This window comes from Peromyscus leucopus, chromosome 6 (assembly GCF_004664715.2).
Source record: "Peromyscus leucopus breed LL Stock chromosome 6, UCI_PerLeu_2.1, whole genome shotgun sequence".
Taxonomy (NCBI): Eukaryota; Metazoa; Chordata; class Mammalia; order Rodentia; family Cricetidae; genus Peromyscus; species Peromyscus leucopus.
Genome location: NC_051068.1, coordinates 11590900 through 11612431, shown reverse-complemented (window position 1 = coordinate 11612431; position 21532 = coordinate 11590900). Strand labels below are relative to the sequence as shown.

Below are 21532 nucleotides of genomic sequence, written 5' to 3'. Positions count from 1 at the left end.
ACACACACACACACACACACACACACACACACACACATATATATACATACAGGTAGCATTATACTGACTGAGTAGGTTGTAGTTGTGTATTTAGGTATATATCCAAACATACACACACACACACAGAGGCAGGATTAAAATCATGCTTACAAAGAATTTTACTGCCCTTCAAAATTCTTATATTTATCGTATTTAATTATAACAACAAATAAGAAGGAGGTTATTGATTTGAGAGAGAACAAGGGAGTACGATGGGAGAGGCTAGAGTGAGTACATGGAAGTGGGAAAACAATGTAATTTTATTTGACTAGAAAGGGATTAATCTGCCTTGGGTTTTCAGGGGGACTCGCTTCTCCCCTTCTCTCTTCCCTTCCTCTCCCCACTCCTTCCCTTCCCTTCTCCACGTCCTCCTGTTTTCCAGGCAGTGTCTCAGGTCTCAAGTCATCTTGAGGGTGACTTTGAACTTCCAACCCTCTTCCTACTTGCCCCTGCCTGTGGAGAACTCTGACAGTGGAATGCTCCAGATGGCTGAGCTGAAAGTACTTGCTCATTTGCTGTGTCTGGGATGACTAGGACAAGCGATGTGGACCTTGACTCAGCAGATTTCTCATGCTAACATAGAACAGCTAATATAATCCCTCCTTAAAAATTATATTTTTACTATGTGACTTGAACATTTTTTATAGAAAGATTAGAAAATATATGACAAAAGATGGAAAAACAAAAATTCTTTAATCTTGCTACATTTTAACATTACATTTTTAACATTTTAGAAGAACTTCAAAACATAAATATTTATATTAAAAGAAAAGGGGGAGTCAATAAGGACACCCGGGAGTGAGCCCACCTCCCTTTTTCTCAGGCTGCCAGGAAGATGGCGGACATTCAGACAGAACGTGCTTACCAAAAGCAGCCCACAATCTTTCAAAACAAGAAGCGTGTTCTGCTTGGAGAAACCGGCAAGGAAAAACTCTCTAGGTACTACAAAAACATTGGTCTAGGCTTCAAGACACCCAAGGAGGCCATCGAGGGCACCTACATAGACAAGAAATGCCCCTTCACTGGTAATGTCTCCATCTGAGGTCGGATCCTGTCTGGTGTCGTGACCAAGATGAAGATGCAGAGGACCACTGACATCCGCAGGGACTACCTCCATTACATCCAGAAGTACAATTGCTTTGAGAAGCTCCACAAGAACATGTCTGTGCACCTGTCCCGTTTCAGGGACGTACAGATCAGTGACATCGTCACTGTGGGAGAGTGCAGGCCCCTGAGCAAGACAGTCCGCTTCAATGTGCTCAATGTCACCAAGGCTGCTGGCACCAAGAAGCAGTTCCAGAAGTTCCAAGGGGACTCAGGACAACTCCCTAGAACAAATAAAGTGGTTTTCTAGCTCAAAAAAGAAAAGAAAAGGACATCCTGTTTTACTTTTAAAAATACTTTCACTTAGTATTCATGAGCATATTTTAAAATATTTGGGGGGATTTGATAAATTTGTTTTATTTTTGTTTTATGAAAGTGTTCAGTACACTTGAGAATTATTTTCTTCTAGTATGAAAAACCATACTTTATCAATGAGGCTATTCATGTGAATCAGATCATTTCCTAATGATGCTCCATCAATGAACCATTTCTGTATTTAGTTGTTCTTGTGCCAGAGAGCTCACATTATTTTCCTCTACTTAGGTCAAGCACTTAAAAGACACCAGTCCCCTTCCCCTCAAAAAGAAAGGTTTGTATTGAGAGTAACAGCTTAAAGTTTGTATAAAAGGAAAATTGTGTACATTTTCTGGCTGAAGCTGATATGGTTTAAAACCGTCTCCCACTTGAAATGTAGTTAGCAGTGTGGCTCTCAACTTGCTTCATTCAGGAAGAAGCATGAGACCAAATCTAAAAGTTGTGTTTTCATTGACTACATTAATTTATTTATATCGGTGTAAACATATGCACATGTGTGGGCTGCATGTACACAGATGCCAGAAGAGAGCATCAGGTGGCTTCCTTCTGTCTTTTCTCTTATCTGAGTTGGGTGTTGTTGGTGTTGGTGGTGGTGGTGGCGGCAGTGTTGGTGATGGTGGTGGTAGTAGTGGTGATGGTGGTGTTGGTGTTGGTGGTGTTGGTGGTAGTGTTACAGGGATCTTCAGAGTGTACCAAACAAGAAAGGGGGGTGGCTGGGGAAATGGAGTAATGCTCTGTTTTAGATAGAGAGGCTGCATGCACAGAAGTAGGTGTGCTTGAGAATATATGTGGGAGAGTAAGCCATATTACAGCAGCTAACACAAAAACTCGGCATGTGCTGCATGGAGGAATTGAGATTTTTGACCCATGGGGAACAGGAGGCGTTGGAAGCACCTAAGTGGAGCTGTACAGAGCACCACTATTGCTTGTAGAAACCACTTTGGGCAGTTATGTGCAGAGGCTCTAAGTTTTGAGAAGAAACTATCAGGAACTTGCTGACTGTTGGGTGTGGAAGGCAAGGGAATGGACAAAGAAAAGGATGCCACCACTCCAAGCAGAGTGACTGTGTCCACACTGGTTTCCTCTGCATGGGAAGAAAACCTCAAGAACGATAATTAGAGAGGCTTTTTAAAAAGACAGTGTGCTTGTTTTGGAAGTGCTCAGCAGGTAGTTGGATACTTCAGCTGAGAGGAAATGGTGCATACAAGAGATTTGGGGGTAATCTGGAAACAGGAAAGTGGAGGAAGGGAGCTTGGTCCCCTGGTTCTATGTGTGCATTTAATGTCCAACCTGTGGCCCATGCTGTATGCTACCAGAGATATCTACGAATGCAGCCCGGCACAAAAATTAGGCATGTACTTAAAACATGAGGGTTTTTTTTTAACTCTATTTTTTGTTTTTGGCATGAACCTTATAGCTGATGACAGGCTACAATGTTAAAAACCTTGTAGAAGACAATGACACGCTATGTCAAAAGTTAGAACCAGCTGGCAGAGGGGCCAGCATCAGATTGCAATGGCCCTTCTAACAACAGGATTTACTTCTTTAGTTAAAAAATATTTTACTACTTTGTGTGCATGGGTGTCTTGTCTGTATGCATGTCTGGGCACCATATGCATGCAGTGGCCTTGGAAGCCAGAAGAGATAGTCATATCCCCTTGGACTGGAGTTATAGACAGTTGTGAGTGGCCATGTGTGTGCTGGGGATAGAACCTGAGTCTCTCAGAAGAGCAACCAGTGCTTTTAACTGAGCTATCGCTCCAGCCTCCAATGAGTGTATGTCACATACTCAACAGCTTCCTTTCTGTACCATAGAGTTAACATAAGCTCTGTCATGGGGTAGTTACAAGTCAATTGACTTAATACCTTGTGAGTATGCACAGAAAGGTTAGGGGGTAGTAATGTTCAATAGCTTGAGCTTTATAGTCCTGTAAAGATTAGAAATGGAAATGAGGGGGAGAAATGGAGGAGGGAAGGAGAGGGGCAAGGGAAGGAAGAGGAGAAAAGGAGAGATGCAGACAAGAAACAGCAAATCTGGATGAAGCCAGGCCTTGTACTTGTCTCTTTTGTTGTGGGACTCTGGTGGGATGGGACTATGTGAGTGTAGACAACATTTGCAAACAAGAAAGGTGATCAGAGGGGAGACTTGGGAGTGAACGTGACTGCTGTGAAGGTAAGGGAGCATGACTCATTTTAATGAAGTGAGGGAGTCAGCACAGGATAAGAGAACCACGTGCTGAGCTCAAGGAACCCTACACTTACCCATCCGAAAATCCTGTGTGCAGCTAATCCTGGACGCAAGCTAAGTCAATCCAGGAATCTTCAGACAGAGTCTGTGCATGGAGATGGTCCAGAACTCTTCTTTCCTTAGGGTCTGTCCTCCTAGAAAATAAGGATGGGAAAGAGCTCAATCTTCTCAAAGCTGACATCCAACATACTTGTTGTGATACAGAGGTGGCAGGGTGAGTGGGCGAGTGACATAACATGCTGTTGACCTGGAGCATATGACGTCCTGTCTGTAGCTACTACTATAGGCAAGACCACAGTTCAAACACCTTCTCAATAAGCAGATGCTTGCCTGGTCATGCCAACTGACTCACTGCATATGTATCTTTTTGCTACCACTTTTCATATGAATATTATTTCTCTGGAAGGCTGAACAGTGTATTGGGAAGATTATATACCAGAGACTGTTTTTGTTTCATTCATTCAAAAATGGGCTTTGGTGCCACATTAAGTACAAACGTGCCTTGAGTGGGAATGGCAATGGCACAGGGCTGTTATGGTATCTGCCTAGAAGTTGCCTTCCAGGAGATGTGTGGTGAATGAACAGCCGAGCACCTGTGAGGAGAAGACAGGTCCATAGCGCTGTCCATCAGGCTCAGAGCGTCTCGCTGAAGCAAAGGGCATTGCAAAGCAGGGTGCTGGCAAGGTGGCCTAGGGTTGTGTGTGTGTGTGTGTGTGTGTGTGTGTGTGTGTGTGTGTGTGTGTAGCAGGGGATAGGGGATGAGAGTTTTCTAAGCAGAGAAAATGGTGTCGGCAGAGTTCCTAGGATTAAGGAAGAGCCTGGTAATTTTGGGGACCTGAAAAAGGTAGGCCGAAGCACGAGAGCTGAGTGACACAGTGAACAGCATCTCTCCTCTTGGTCTCCTTTTCCTTTGGCCACAGTAGGCCAAGAGAATTCCCCTGGGCTGCTGTGCTGAAGGGAAAGCAGGATTCCACTGGCCGACAGGAGAGCAAAGGAAAAAAACTAGAGACAAGTTCTTCGGGGAGAGAGAGAGAGAGCTGGGCTGGGTCATGAATGCAGCAAGGAGTGCGCTTGAGGCCTCTCTCTGCGAGACAGGACATTTCAGGCTGCATGGTTCCCTGGAAGTTTCCAGAAGTCTCCTCAGAGCAGCAGCAGCATGTGAAGAGACAGTGAAGAAAGGCGTGTTTTGGAGAAGTCTTCCTTGGTGCTGACAGACCCAGTCTTGTGCAGGCACAGTGCAGGCCACTGTCACCGCTGTGAGGTCAAGACAGCCAAGACTGTGTCATGCCCCAAAAGACAGCATTTGCAGCCCTCTCCCTGTCTTCCTGCTCTTACATTGTTTTCTGCTCCTTCTTCTGAAATGTTCCCTGAGCCTTAGAGTGGGGGGAATAAATGTCTCCCCAAAGACCGAGAACTCTGCCATCAGCAGCCAGTCATGGTCTGGAAGGGGCTCATGGAGGTCATGGTCCGGAAGGGACTCATTGAAGTCATAGTCCAGAAGGGGCTCATAGAGCCCGGCCTAGCTGAGCTATTTGCTGGCAGCTGACAGATGCTAGAAGAGGGACAACCACTGTCTTCAGTTATGTGCCAAGTGTTGCCCACCGGGCTCCAGTGGGTAGTTCTGAACCCATGGCCGCACAGATGACCCTGGTTAAAGTCACCAAGTAAAACAAAAAGGCCTGAGTGTCGGGCGGGACCCTGGGGGCGGCAAGTCTGAGGGAGATCAGAAAGGACGGAGCAAAGTATGCACATTAAGAACAAAGAATCCATTTAATCAATATAAAAAGAAGAAAACGTCACTTTGATTTTACTATGCCTTCCCTTTGAAAAGTGTTGCTCTCAGTGTGGTTAATTGGGTCAATTCCGGGCTTAACAAGAGAGAACTCCAATGTGTCATCTGTGGTTGGCAGAGCACATGTGCTAAATTGTAGGTGTTGCTCTCAGTTATTTATTTTTTTGGCAATTTTAGAGCTAATTCAATTTATTTCATTATTATGACTAGTGTGTGAATATTGATATTTTTGAACTAGTACTATGGGGTGACATTCATGTCCCTTAGTAGATCAGAGAAGCCTGGATCCACCCTTAAAATGTAATTTTTTTAAGCCATTATCTGAAGTAGGTGTGTGGAACTTTGGTTCTATTGACGTGCCTTTGAATTTTGAAAGAAATGAAAGCTTCCTCCATGACATCTATCTGTTAGAAAACAAGATTGCTCCAAAGAGCACAGCCTGCATTCTGGAGGAATTCACTCCTGACCCAACCGAGCACACAGGTGGGCAGGATCAATAGGCAATCTCTGGCACCATGGGATGCCAGCCTCCATGGCCCCACCCACCAGGCTTCTGCTCTGCTTGGAATCCAAGATTCCCCTAGCAACTGCACTGTGAGCATCCTTACCATCAGTGCTGTCAAAAAAAAAAAAAAAAAAAAAAAAAAAAAAAAGGGAGGATCTATGAAGCAATACCAACTTAGGCACATTTTGTTTGCGGTAATGGTCAGAGAATAATGCACCCATCCTGAAACACTTTCTGCATGATTTCTATGACACTGACTTAAGGCTGCTGTCAAATTTTGAGAATGAGTGTATCTCACATGCTTGTTCACAACAATACCTGTGTATGCATGGTGTGTCTGTGAGTGTATGAGAACAAGGGACAGAATTTTGTCATCTGTTATGTTTGTTCAGGTGAACCATTGGATGTAATATAAAATTGCAGTCATCTAAGTCAGATTTATTGGGTCTCTGCTCTTTTGTATTCTTATAGCACATAGTAACTATGATGCCAGAGGTGCTTACAGCACACAGTAACTAAAATGTCAGGTACTTGTAGTAGACAGTAATTACAATGAAAGGTATTTGTAGACAGCTATAGTCAGTAACTACAATGTTACATACTTACAAGAAATAGTAACTTGAAATGTCCACTATTTACAGCACACAATGACTAAAATGCCAGGTACAGTATAGAATAACTACAAGGCAGGAAATTAAAGCAAACAGTGACTACAGTACCAGGTGCCAATAGCACATAATAACCAGTAACTACGACACAAGTTATTTCCACAACATAGTAACTACGATGCTAGATACTTAGAATGCACAGTAAATGGTAGTTATGATGCTAGGTTCTGAGAGCACAAAGTAAATACAATGCCAGGTACTCACATACCATAGTGACAAATGCCACTACTTCCAGCACATGGTAATAACTGCATCACGTGCTCACAGCAACTGAAGTTATAATGCCAGGTACTCGTGGCACATAGTAACTAGGATAGCGGGTACTCACGGCACACAGTCACTAGGAGAGTGGGTACTCACGGCACACAGTCACTAGGATAGCGGGTACTCACGGCACACAGTAACTAGGAGAGCGGGTACTCAGGGCACACAGTCTCTAGGAGAGCGGGTACTCAGGGCACACAGTCACTAGGATAGTGGGTACTCACTCACGGCACACAGTCACTACTAGGTCATGTAGACACAACACACAGTAACTACAGTGTCAGCTACTTAATCATATGGTAACTGCAATGCCAAGACCTTATAGATCATTGTAACTATAGGGCCTCATACTCTCAGCCCAAGGTGACTACACTTTCAGGAAAGCTTCCAGTTCCCCAGCAGTTGGGCCTTCTCTCTGCCCCACACAGTTCATTTTCCCCAAACACTGTATTCTGCACTTTGCTTATTTACTCACTTTTTTTTTGTCCATTTTCACCTTAGGCTTTAAGGTCTATGATGACAGGACATGCTGTCTGTTTAGTACTGGACTTTATCTACAGTTGCTTAATAAATAACTAGTATGGAGTAATTGCTAGTAAATACTTATTGAATGTACAAATGAATTTCATGTTGCTATATTGCTTTACATGCTCTCTTTGAGTGTATCTATTCTTTTGCTAGGAATGGGCGTCCTGTTTTTGTTCATTGGCATGATCTCTAAATAGCAGTCCCCATTATCAACACCAGGTGCCAGGGTACAGTGATGGATCAGAGGTTGCTCTGTCTTCAGGAAGCCCACAAGTGAGAAGGAGGTCAGTCAGCGGCAGTGCAGAGCAGAAGGGGCTACGAAGCAGCAATGCTCCCGTGGCTCCCGGGCAAAGGCACACATTCAGCCAGCATCTATGAGAGGTCACCCATGTGCCAATCCCTGACTATTGTTCTGATGAGGGATGCAACTCCTGTGTGACAATCAGGATTTGCTAAGATAAGTATCTTACACATTAGCAGGCTAAGACGGGCTGAGTCTAGTCCTAAGGCCTGAGCTGTGTCAGATGCCACATTTTTCTCTTGTGAAAGGTTTGTTTAATTCTGTACCAACACTCATCTGCTTTCTATTTGTTATAGGTAGGTGACAGGGTGTACTTCAAGGAAATTTAATCTTAAAGACTTTAACATTACTGAGTTCTGCTGTTTAGTTGAACTATCTACTGGACAAAACCTAGAGTCTTCTGAGAGGAGAGCCTGGAGGAATTATCTTGATTAGGTTGGCTAGTGAGCTTGTCTTGATTGAGGTGGAAATTCCTACCTTGAGTGTGGGAGGCATTGTTTCCTGGGTATGTCCCTCTGTAATATAGAAAGCTAACTGAGGTGATCCAAAAAGCCATTCCTTTCTCTGCTCCTGACTGCAGATGTGATGTGACTACCGGCTTGATCTTCTGCCTTGACTTCCTTCCATAGACGGCTGTTGTAGCCTAGAACTGTTAGCCAGACCAACCCTTCTTCCCTTAAGTTGCTGTTGGCCAGGGTATCTCATCACATCAACAGAAATGAAACTAGAGCAGGAAGGAAGTGGTTGAATTCCTGATCAGTAGATGTGCTGACACAGTGTGGCAGGGCCACCATGAATGGGACATTCAGGAGTTCTTTAATTGTGCTGTCTTCTGGTCACTAGGCCAGATTAAAGTGCTTTTGTTTCTATGTGCCAGAACTTTCACTTGCACATCATGAATTGAAAGACTTTGGATCAGTGTATGGTCATATCCATAACTCCTTCATCAGATGTGGAAAGGGCCCAAAGGAGAGTTTTGTCTGTGTTAATTGTCTGTGTTTAACGCCTCTGAGAATATTTGTTGAGGAAAGAAATCCATAGCAAGAATCTGTATTTTAGCCTACAAATCTATAGAAAGCATGTCCTCTCTTGATCTTGGGATACAACACAGGGGTTGGCAGTGGGCAAAATCCAACTGTGTTGTCTTTATGAAGACAGACAGTGATAAGACAGGAAAAAGTAGAGATGCTGGCAGCATTCAGGAAAAGTCAGCTAGGTATGATTCATCATTAGGATCCTTGGATTGATCTGTTGTTCAGCAAATGCTTTCATATACATGGTTTACTTCTAGCTTTAGTGAGGTACAACAATATGATGTCATGTTTCAGATGAAGAATCCATGGACCAGGTTAAGTTAACTTTGAACTTCAGCAAGTCACTAGTTAAAGTTGTTATAGTGGTGACATGTACAATTAAGATATTTTCTACTGTAACACTTTCTTCCTAGAATATTGGATATTTGCATTATTAATAATGTTGACTAAGATTATATTATTACTTCATGGTGTCTTCAACAATGTAATATGTATTGTTTACTTTGTATCTTTTTTATTGCAGAAAAAAGCTTTGACTGTTATTTAATAAGTTTCTAAACTGCATGTTAAGGTATACTTTATATTTTACTCTTTTTATCTATAATTTGGGGCTTGTGGTGGTTAGTTTTTATTGTCAAGTGCAGAGGGCACAACAGTATGATTTCAGAAAGTCACTTTACATTCATTGTCTTCAGTTCTGTTTTGCACAACATGACCTTTGAAAGGTTTGTGGGTAAACCCAGGAAAACACATTCCCAGTGCTATTTGCTCAAGAAGCTATTCATTTGAGGTTTACATATGACAGAAAGTAAATGCTGTCTTTGCAGAAGAATGCTGTGTGACGTAGCAGATGTTAATACAAAATGACATGTTCTTTAAAAGCCTATCAAGCGACCTTTTGACTCAGAGTTAATACAGCAAGCCTTTGGGGATAGCAAAGACTAGATAGGAAGTCACATCTCCATCTGCATATTTAAATCACCTAAATCTGGTTCCCACCCTCAGCATTACCAATTTCAATGATTATGGTTTTTATTTTACTTTGCACTCTGCCCAAGTGTCCAGGCAATTTAAAGTGGTTAGATGATCGATCTGTGTATATTTGTTGATTGATGACACTTGGCACTAGCTGCCTTGGAAAAAAATGTTGTCAGGAATGTCTTGATTAAATGATATACAAGTTGCCATGAACAAACCTCTCCCAGTTGAATTTCAGCTGGTTGCATGGGCTGTGGTTTTTCATTTCATAGATTGGGCAGCTCAGTGATTGCAGATGGGGACTGGAAATATACTCTAAAGAAACCTCAGGGTGTGGGGGTCTCTGTCTATGGAGCAAGTGAGAGTGCTGGGAAGTTTCATGTAGTAACTACTGATCTGGAATCTGGAATCCCATCAAGATTATTTTTTCTGGGGAGGCATAGATGCTTCTGTAAAACTTAGAAAGTGGCGTACACTGACATTCTGGCTGCAGCATGGCGGAAAGAAGCATTTCTTCAGTCACACCCTGTTAGGAGATTAGAGAAAGTCACAGTTTGGTTTTGTGATGGAGAGAGAAGGGCATCTTTGTCCTGTCTGTCCCTCACTGGAGAAACCTTGTCTCCTCCCATCTAGCAGAATGCTCCAAGACATGAAAGGAACCAAGTGAATGAAAATACAGAACACAGTGACCTGCTTGATAGGAACTCTGAAGGCTTTGGACATTTTCCTTACAGAGTCTCAGTGACAGGAAAATTGCTTAGATAGTATAATGGTAACATTATCTAAGGCAGATAAAGTAATAGGTGACTTACATTTTGTCATAAATATGTGTATGAAGGGATGCTTATGAAGAAATAGCAATGACTTGACCACTCTTATTATCAATATTTATGGGTGAAAAAAAACCAAGGCTAGTATGTTTATATAACTTGTCAAAACTACACATCTAATTTTCCACAGAAGCTTGACCTGATTATATGATTTTCTACCTCCCAATCGCATATATGTGAACATATGCAGAACTAATGCTGCTTTTGTATTTAAATTATAAATATAACTTACATGATGGTTAGTTTAATTGTTGACTTGACGCAATCTGGAATCACCTGAAAAGAGAGTCTCATTCAGGTCTAGATTAGTTTGGCCTGTGGCATGTCTGTGGGCCACTGCCTTGCGTGCCTTAGTTGATATGGGATGATCCAGTCTGAGAGTGGGCAGTTCCATTTTCTGGGTTGGGTCCTAGACTATGTAAGAGTGGAGAAAGCCAGCTGAGTGCAGGCATGCATGTGTCTATCCCCTCTCGGCCCTCGAGTATGATATGACTCCACCTTGATACCTCTACAGTGATGGACTGTAACCTGGAGCTGTGGACTCTTTTATCACAGCAGCAGAAATGAAAGAACAATGCTCTATAAGGGAAGTGCTCATTGGACCTTTAGTGTTCTGTTTAATTTGTTCAAGTTTAATTTCTGTTCTGCTTTATTTGTTCCAGTCTTTATTGATTCTTCTCTCCCTTTCCTCCTTCTCCACTCTTTCAATTTTCAATTAGATATAATAATTGAATAATTCAGCTTTAGGGGCTGAAGATGAGCTCGACTGGCAGAGTGCTTGTCTGGTATCCAGAGAGGAGGTCCTGAGTTCAGTTTCCAGCAGCATATGAGCCAGAGTGGTGGTGCCCATCTGTGATCACAGTGGATCGGACTACCAAGGCAGGGTCACTCCGGGCCACTTATTCAGGGGCAGCCTGGGCTACAAGAGACCCTGTCAGAGAGGGAATGGGAAGAGGATGAGAATACTGGTAGATAGTCAAATCACAGCCTCACTCACCGTTCTCTGGAGAGTACCTACCTGTCTGAGGGTCTTCTTGATTGAGACTGCTGATAATAGCTCAAGAACTCTCCAATCCTATTTTTGGAGGTGACACCCCATGAGTCTCATAAATCCAAGAAATTTGAAATGTCTACTGCTCTTCCCCAGCTCTTATTTTTGAACAGTCTGTCTAGATGGTAATGAATGTGAGGAGCCAGTGCTAACTGTTTCTGGAGGATTCCTGCTAATTTGATCTTTTAAATGTTGTAAGCAGAAAGACAATGACTCTGGTCTCCTGGGGTGGTGAGGAGAGGTGTAAGATGGTAGTGTTTATCTCATGTTTTTAATTAACATGTTTGTTTTTAGGGTGCCTTTTCTTCTTTGACATTTCTCCCTCTGGACTCAGCAAGTTTTTGAATCGCTGGTTCTCTTGCCAGGAGAACATCCTTTGAGAGAGGCCCTGGAGATGTGAAAAAACTCTGGCGCTCTGGAGATGTTAATTAGTACAAGTAAATAAATGGCCTGTTTATTCCTATGTGCATTTTAGTGCTGTCCCTTCCCTTTTTAAATTAAGAAGCAGAAAATGTGTTTGTGCTTAAATGTAGTGTAAAGTTTCCCACATTCCTCTGGGTACAGGTATGTTTGCCCTGCTTGCAGCAAATATGTTCAGAAGCAGATTGTCTCCTGAGACAACATGCCTGCTTTGCACTGTTACTGCAGGCCTCCATCAAAAGGTGATATCTGAATAATATTATTTCACATGTCATAGCGACCTGCTTCCTTATTTGAGTTTCTGTAATATGAAGTTGTAGAGAGTAGGAATTAAAGAAACAGGGGTGTAGGAATTGTCCACCATTTGCATAAAACCCTGCTTGTCAAAAAGTTTAAACATACAGAAATAAGGCCTTCAGAACACACTCCAAATCCTTATCTTCAGGCTGCCTCACAGTAAAGACAGCTCAAGAAAATGAAAGGCTGGCCTACTTTGGAAGCCACTGAAATTAGTTTCAATACTTCTGCTCACATCAACCTTTCAAATTACGATGTTGTGGAATGGTAGTTTTTACCACTATTTTACTTAATCTCTAATACCAGAGTAGCCTAATCAAGAAGCCCTGTAGAATAGTGGTGACAGAGAGTTTGAACCCTGGACCTACCCTCCTCATGCTCACACTGTGATTGTGCCAGCTAGTGTGTATTTCAGTAGCAGAGCTCATATCTGGCACACATTAGGCCCTGGGGTCAATCCTCAACATCACAGAAAAACAAAACAAAACAAAACACAGAACAAACCAAAGTGTGATTGCATCACTGGCTGCTTGCTCTGTGACCCAGGGTGAGAAGTTTTACTTACCTAGCCATATTAGTCTCCCTCTCTCTCTCTTTTTGAAATGAGGTGGTACTGGTTGTGACAGTCTAGTGAGGTATCCAGTGTAAGATAATTCAAGTGATGTGGTTAATGATAAACATTAAGTGGATTTTATTAGTTCATATCATTGGTTATTAAAAAGCTTTAGCTAGAAAAGCTTAGAAAGTCTAGAAAAAAGAGAGGAATGAGTGAGTAGGGATTAAATCTTCAGGTATGAGTGTGTTTTGAATCTTAAATAATAGAATCACAACATTCTAGAGCTCTGAGATAATTTGCACATGTCAAAATGGAACTGTTTTGGTAATTTTTATTCACTTTTGGAGACATTTCTGAAGTAGGGTAAGAAATAAATGAAATGAATTATAGTCTCAAGAGATAACCAGTCATATCATTGTAGTATGCTGGAGTGATTCTGTCTCAATTATAATGTTGATATCTGGGCATATAGAATAAGACCAGGGCTGCTGCAGTACTAGTTAGTGAGAAAAAAACACTGTTTCTATTGTTCAGACAGGAAGTTTAGGGCATTTCGATAAGAATGCCACCACCAACAAAACATACATGCATGTCAAAACTGACTATGTAGTCAGAGAACCCAAATGTACCATTCCATGCATTTTATCACTAAAGTTGAGATTTGGAACTAGGTCTTTTGAAGTCAAGATAATGAGGAAGATATGTGTAGTTGCGTTACTCATATCTAAAGGCCAAAAGCAAAGTACTTGCTCAGTAATTAATTTTTCTGAGTGCTGATTTTTCTTTATTAATATTTTTTGAAGTTAAAATGTGGTTAAAGTATTTACATCAATCATTTTCCCCTTCCCTTTTCTCCCTTCAACCTCTCCCATATACCACATCTTCCTTGCTTTCTCTCAAATTCATTGATTTCCTCTGCTTTGATTGTAATATACATACATATATATATATATATATATATATTAGAGAATATGTAAGAGGAACAGAAATTGGGCTGTGGAATTACTTTTCCCAGAACTGGCAGGCAAGTTATACTTACAAAGTCTCAAGCACATGGCTACCTAAACAAGACGTGAACACGGAAGACACCAATATACATGCTAACACGGAAGGGGGAAATCTCACTAGGTCCCACCCTGAACTAAGAACTACAGAAGAAAGGCTGATACCAGGAGAAACAGTCTTCCCCAGGGAAGAGCCCCACAATTAGCTATCCAATACCAAGTAGTTATCCCTGAAAACATACATGTACAGGTAACATTATATGGACTGAGGGCTGATTTGTAAGACAGGGATCACGTGGGAGTGAAATAGTGAGCAGTAATTTAACAGGTAGTTCCTCCAGTATTTTAGCTTTATTTTTTTTAAGCAAATAATATCTTTAAAGCAACCTTGGTGGGCAGGGGTTCCTGGCTGTCATTGTCAAGTAGTTCAGCACAGACACCATTGGCAAATGGTGTGTATTGGAACTTCATGTGACCTCCCTTGGTTAGAAGTACCATCCAGATGTTTTAAGTTTCCTAAGACACTGGCCTTTTATCCTTCACTATTTCCCTTCATATCACTTCATTTAGTCAGAATTTCAGAAATGGGTAACAGGTACCAGTTTGAGAAGGCATTAGTATAAGAATATTCTCAGTTTTGAGTTGTGATAAGACAAGTATGTATTATAAATCAACTAGGAACATAGGATAGCCCATACCACTGTCCAGAAAACTATGAATGGTTTCTATGCTCTATTTCTTGAATATTCAGTTCACTGTTGGTGGCTCTCTGGGAAGAAGATGATTTGGGCAATATGGTTAGCAGTTGAGCTTTACCTACTTTTATATTTTGTGATTTCTGAAGAATATTTGTATGACCAATGGTAAAGGAAACTAATTTGCTTAAAATGTTTAATGTTACCATATTATTGAATGGTTAGAGTGATTTTTGGCCTTGCTACTTATTATAACAATGAAAAATTATTCATAGTTAATGCTCATGAGTTTGCTTATTTTAACAAGAATGTATTTGAGGGTCTAGCCAGATTCATTACTTTCTCAGTGCACTTCTTGGAAGGACTGCAGAAACAAGCAAAGAAGTAAATACCACCTGTCTTTTGAAGAATAGTTTCCAGAGAGCCTGGTTACAGCTGTAGAGTAATTAATACTAAATCCATAAACCATTAGTTTTATCATTTGGCTGTAAAACTTAACAAATTATATTTTGAGATCAGGGTAATATAACAAAAATAACAGCTCGTATCACCCTACAGAAGGATAGTTCTATTTCTAGTTTCTATGGAAATGGGATATGCTTTCAATTTATCTATTTATTTTTGACAAATCTAAGATGCTAAAATATAGCTATGCTTTGCACCAGTGGAGAACATTTATTCTGTTTTGATAACCCTAATTATTCCAGTATAAACACACAGGTTTTAATCTAACCAATAATTAGATATCCATACTAAAATCAAGCAGTCATGCTGGTTACTGTCAGCACAGCTAAGGTCAATTCAAGGTAGATTAAGAACTGTCTTTATTCTGAAGAGGTAAATTACAGACAATTAGAAATAAGGCCTTTATTTCTGTCCTTCTTCTACAGTTGGAACAGAGCTTTCTCATGCCTTAAGAGTGGAGCTTGTCATAGATCTAACTGTACTTTATCCTTTCTCAAGTTGTTGCTCTTATATGCACCTATGTTTGTGATGTATGTGCATGGGGTGTGTGTGTGTGTGTGTGTGTGTGTGTGTGTGTGTGTGTGTGTGTGCACCTACATGAACATATGGAGGCCCTCGTCTTGTCCATCATTATCCACCTTATTCCTCTGAGGCAGGTCTCTGACTGAGGCTATGGTACGCCAATAGCCAGAAAGCACTGACCTCACCCCCACAGTTCTGGTGGTGTAGAGATATGCATAATTGCATCTGTTGTTTCATGTAGGTGCTGGGGACTTGAGCTCATGTCCTCTGCATGTGTTGCAAGTCCTCTTACTCGCTGAACCTTTTCCTTAGCCCCTTCTCAAACTTTTATATTCTTCATCTGAAAAATTCAGTTGTATAGATTTATCATTAAATTATTAAAAGATAAAAACAACAGAGAAGCCCAATTGACGCAGAGAGCCTTCACCCAGCAACTGACAGATGCAGAGACCCATACCCAAACATTAGGCAGACCTGGAGAATCCTGCAGAAGACAGGGAGGAAGGATTGTAGGAGCCAGAAATCACTCACTCACACACACACACACACACACACACACACACACACACACCAAAAACAAAAACCCACAGAGTCAACTAACCTGAACTCATAGGGACTCACGTAGACTGAACCAACAACCAGGTAGCCTGCATGGGACTGACCTAGGCCCTCTGCATATATGTTACAGTTGTGTAGCTTTGTTTTCTTGTGGGACTCCTAACAGTGGGAACAGGGCCTGTCTCTGACTCTTTTGCCAGCTTTTGGAGAACCGTATCCTTATATTGAGTTGCCTTGCCCAGGCTTCAACTTGATATGCCTTGTTTGGTTGCTATCTTCAGGAGGCCTGACCTCTTCTGTAAAAACAAATAATAAATATATAATATTATTTATTATACAAAATATATAAGTAAATAAAATATGTATTTAGAAAAAACAACCCCAGAGAATGAAAATACTTAATATCAGGAGAATCAACAAAAATAGAAGGGTCTTTCCTTGATAAAACTTCTTGAGAGTCTTCAAAAGCCTGAATGGAAACAGATACAAGAAACTCTGTGAGCCACAGGCTAGGGAGGTGGGAAGATGACTGAAGAACTTAACAAAATAAGACACATTCATTACTGAAAAGTTAGGATACCTAAAAATACAAGTAAGAAAATATACATCCTTGATAGCTCATTTCCTAGTGAATGTTACAAATATTCTAATGAATGCATTTTCACTTTACCTTCAGTTCATGTTCATGTCATTCCCACATACCCAAGCCCAGCTTTCATGACATTGTTTTTGATTGGCCTAGCCTTAGACACGCTAGAATCACATCATATGCTAGAATCATATCATATTAACCAATGCAAGAAGTCTACATGCTCAAGTCACACCACAAAAACATAAATAATATGAAAGACCAAGGCAGTATGTCCTTTGCTCCAAGTCCACTAGGTTTATAGACACATTTTGAACTGAGAATTACCTAGAAGACCTCCAGGACACATAATTTAAAAGAAAAATCATAAACATGATCAAATAATTCAAGGCGTTTAAAGAAGACATGAACAAACACATCAACAAACTTAAAAAGAATAGTGATAAACTTCTGAACAAAATCCAAGGAAAACAAATATGTGGCTGAATGAAATGATGGTGGAAACTCAGGATTTGAAAACTCAGTAAAGAGATGGAAACATTGGAAAGAACCCCAGGGGAAATAAGAGGGAATTGAGACAGTCAATAAGCTAATAAGAAAACTTAGAGAAAAGCCATACCAGTAGACTACATCAAGTAGAAAATGGAATATCAGGACCTGAGATAATGTAGAGGAATTGTACCACTCAGGCAAAGAATATGAAAAATTAGAAGTACATAAAAGGCACATGCAGGAATTTTGTGACACAGAAAAGACCAAATCTTTGTATTAATAGCATAGCACAGAGAAGAATCCCTCATCAATGGTATAGGTCTTCAACCAATCACAGAAAAAAACTTCCTCCCAAATAAGGAAAGACACACATACACAAATACAAGAAGCACAGAAAGAAAATGAAACAGACAAGACCAAAAGAGGACATGGAGTATCACAGTTAAAATACTAAATGTATAGAACAAAGAAAGGGTATGGAAAACTGCAGGGGACAAGCCACAGGTCACAAAAATAGGAAAACCCATTAAAGTTGTAACTAATTTCTTACAAAAAATTTAAAAGCCAGTAGACTCTGAAACAATGTACTTCAAGTTCTAAAAGACCACAGATGCCAGCTCAGACTATTTTACCCAGAAAAACTATCTGCCATAATTGAAAGAGAAAGAAAAACTTTTCATGATATAAATGGTGTAAAAATATTTATGTTCACCAGATCATCCCTAAAGAGAATACTTGAAGCAATACTTCAGACTGAAGAGAGGAATAGGCAGAGCTAAGAAACTATAGAAAGAAAAGAAATGAAGATGTGATTACTGAAACACAAAATAGAACTAAGAACACAAATAACAAATAAAAACAAAAGCAAGCAAACAAAAACTACCAAAATGACAGCAACTAATGCCTTTCAGGAATAACTTAGAATATTAAGTTATTAATATTAAGCTAGTAAGTTGGGCCTCAACTCCCCAACCAAAAGACACATGTTAGCTGAATGTATAAAAAACAAACAAAAAACCAAAAACCAAAACCAGAATCTCTCTTCTACTGCCTACAAGAAACTCATCCTACTTTAAGGATAGTCTGGGGAAGTTGAGGCAGAGCGCTCGCTAGCGAGCACCTCACCTCAGAAATCTGGATCACCAGTGCTGGCAGAGCTGTCACCATGCCTCTGGCTAGAGATCTACTACACCCTTCCTTGGAAGAGGAAAAGAAGAAAACATAAGAAGAAACGGCTGGTTCAGAGCCCGAATTCTTACTTCAGGGATGTGAAATGTCCAGGTTGCTACAAGATGACTACAGTTTTCAGTCATTCTCAGACAGTGGTTCTCTGCGTAGGTTGCTCAACAGTGTTGTGCCTGCCTGCAGGAGGAAAAGCCAGGCTCACAGAAGTCTGTTCATTTAGAAGAAAGCAACACTAATCATCTATACAGTTCCTGAGTTTGTGTTTTTCACAGAAAGCCTTATCAAGTTCAGTGACTCTACCATAACAATGTAACTGTGTTTGACTTTCTGAAGTATACAGCAGTGATCTCCTATTTTGGTGTCAGTTTTTCAATAAAGTTTTAATTATGGACAAGAAAAGGGATAGTCTCAAGTGATAAATCAAGTTATAGTTTATGTTCTTAAGTCTGTCAGATTGGCATTGTTCTGTTCTGAGTGGGAGAGATTATAAGAGTTTGTTTTGGGGGTGCCATGATCAGAAGCTATATCAATCTTGACCATTAGAACATGTATTTGATCATTTTCTTTTTCATGTCTATGGGAATCATTAGTAAAAATATTAGAAAACTTTTCCTTGTCCTTCAAATTAAAGGAAGAAAATTTGAATAGTTGACTGTTCTAAAAAGATCTTTTAGTAATTGTGCAGATTTAAGGTACATAAGTCCAGGATTCCTCCAAGTTTATCCACTGACCCTTTCTCTGTCATATATGCATATGTCTATAATGTTCCTGGGTTATCTAGTCAGAATCACATATTACTTGGCTTTGATAGAGCACCACCAACCAGGCCCTTAGACTGTGCTGCTAACACTCACGAGTATTCTGAGCTGGTCAGTGTTTATTTTGGATTTTTATGTTGAAAGCTATTGTATATATTTTAAATCTTGTTGGCTATACCACATTGTTGTGAGGTAGACTGGGTTAGCTGTTGCAAGTCATCAAGCTTAAATCTGAATCTTTGCATTTCTCATAGGTTTTTCATTTTTATTACATCTATTGGTTTGTTTTGTACATGTGTCTGTGCCTGCATGTGAGTATGGTAGGTTGGCATGCATGTGCCCTTGTGCATGCTGTACTGTTTGTGTGTAAGTCAGAGGACAACTTGCAGGAGTCAGTTCTCTCCCTCCACCAAGTGCAGTCCAGGGATTCCTTGGGAAGCTTGTCTGCAGGTATCTTTACTAGCTGAGCTATCTCTGTGGCTCTCAGTCCTACATGTTTTTAAAACTGGTGTTATTGGCTTAGAAAAGAATACTGTGCCAACAGAGAAAGAGAAATGGAGTGTCATCACAGAGACAGAATTTGGTATGCTGTTTTTTCCTAATGAACAAGTAACATTAAAGGCAATATTATCTAAGAGAAAGACTGAATGATAACAAGTTCTGACATCCTGACTTTCCCTTAAACATACAGAGAAATTGGAATGTTCTTGCACTCCACAGGTTCTGAGGTTAGAAAAGGAGAGGACAATTCCCTTAAATAGCAGTCTGAGAGATTTAAATTGGAGAAAAGGAATAATGTCCTGGTAAGATTGTTAAACATAGGGAGGGATTTGATGGAAAAACTAAAGCCACACAAGAGAGATCTAGGGTTACACACATACCTGCCTGAATGTAAAGTGGACAGTCTTTAGAAAGCTTTGGGCAAGATTTGCATGAAAAGAGGTAGGCAAGCTATGGCAATAAAAATAAATTTCTGGGGTTTTGTCAGAATGTAAGAAGAGCAAGAAAGACTCACTCTTAGGTCAAAAGAGAAATAAGTTCATCCCTAGGACATTGAAAGAGAAATAAATACTAAGATACTAAAAATATGAGGGCATCACAGGAAGAATTATACACATAACAACACACACATGATAAAAGACACAGGGAGAAGAACCCAAATGTGAGGATGCTCCAGGAATTGGGCCACTTTGTGAGTGGAGAGATGTTTGGATTTGGTGACTGGAAAAAAAAGAATAAAATGTAAATAACTCTTGTATTTACAACACTTCAAACATCTCACACACTATTAAATAGTGATGGGCTCTTCATGTTGATGGGCTCAAAAGTCTCCCAGAATTAATCTTTATGTTATGAGTTACAATGTTAATTGTTGAGATTTGTTGTTGCCAAGTATGTGGTATGAGGTTCCCAGTGCATAGGGTTATAATTAAACAAACGTTTCCTAAGCAATTACTCGTGTGGGCTACAAAGTGTTAACATGACACAGGATTTGCTTTTGAAAAGAATTCCCAGAGGAGATTCTAGGGTTAAGTGTTGTCTTCAATCTGGCATTGCTGTGAGGGCAGGGAGTAGCAGAAGCTGCTGTTCAGGACAGGCAAAGGCTCAAGGCCTTCCTGGAGTGATGGTTCTTAGGTGAAACCTTGAAGAAGAGATGAGGCTTTTGACAGAAATGGGATGGGTTTTGGATGGAGGGCAGAGGTCTTAGGCTTGTTGAATGGGGATACTTGTGTGCTGTGTTGGAGCTGGTATGTGAGATAAGAGTTGTAGTGTTTCCTGCAAATCAGTACAAACTTGAAAGAGAACGCCAAGCTTTAAAGGGTGTTCTTGGGAGAAGAGAGATGTTGGCGCAAACTGAGGTACTTGCTTCCAAGCCTGCCCAACACCTGAGTTTAACCCCTGGGATTCACATAGTAGAAGAGAACTGCTGTCCACAGGCTGTTGTCTTCTGGACCCTCCATGTGCAGTGTGGCAGGTGTCTCACCCACGTTGGGTGCTGAGGCCCCTGGAAAAGTGGAGAGAAGGAAAGGACACTGAGGAGTCCTTGAAATTAGAGCCGGGGCTGTGGCCTTGTCCATGCAAGCCTTGCTTCCTGCATGAGTAGAGTAACGAAGGGCAGCAAAGTCATGGGAAGCAATGCCTCTGCTTATCATGTGGTGTGAGGCGTGGGACCGATTGCCCATATGACAGAGGTAGCATAGCATTTGCAGATAATATGTCCCCTGTATGAATCAGAGGAGAAACTAGAGGTTGGGGTTTCATCTCTACAGAAGCTGGCTTTGGACATCATATATATGTACTCTCCAGCTTGCGTATGAGGCAGTAAATGAGGTC

General features: G+C 40.8%; 2 protein-coding genes and 1 pseudogene across 2 annotated transcripts in view; all 3 read left to right on the top strand.

The window, feature by feature from the left end:
* The window catches only part of LOC114695330 (EGF-like and EMI domain-containing protein 1), a 695481-nt gene that overhangs the window by 24401 nt on the left and 649548 nt on the right, over positions 1-21532 (top strand).
* Positions 846-1442, top strand: LOC114695328 (40S ribosomal protein S11-like). Its single transcript, XM_037206528.1, has one exon. It carries the CDS (start codon positions 1112-1114, stop codon positions 1391-1393), a length of 282 nt encoding a protein of 93 aa, XP_037062423.1. The 5' UTR covers positions 846-1111; the 3' UTR covers positions 1394-1442.
* On the top strand, positions 16551-18841 carry LOC114695329 (annotated as a pseudogene).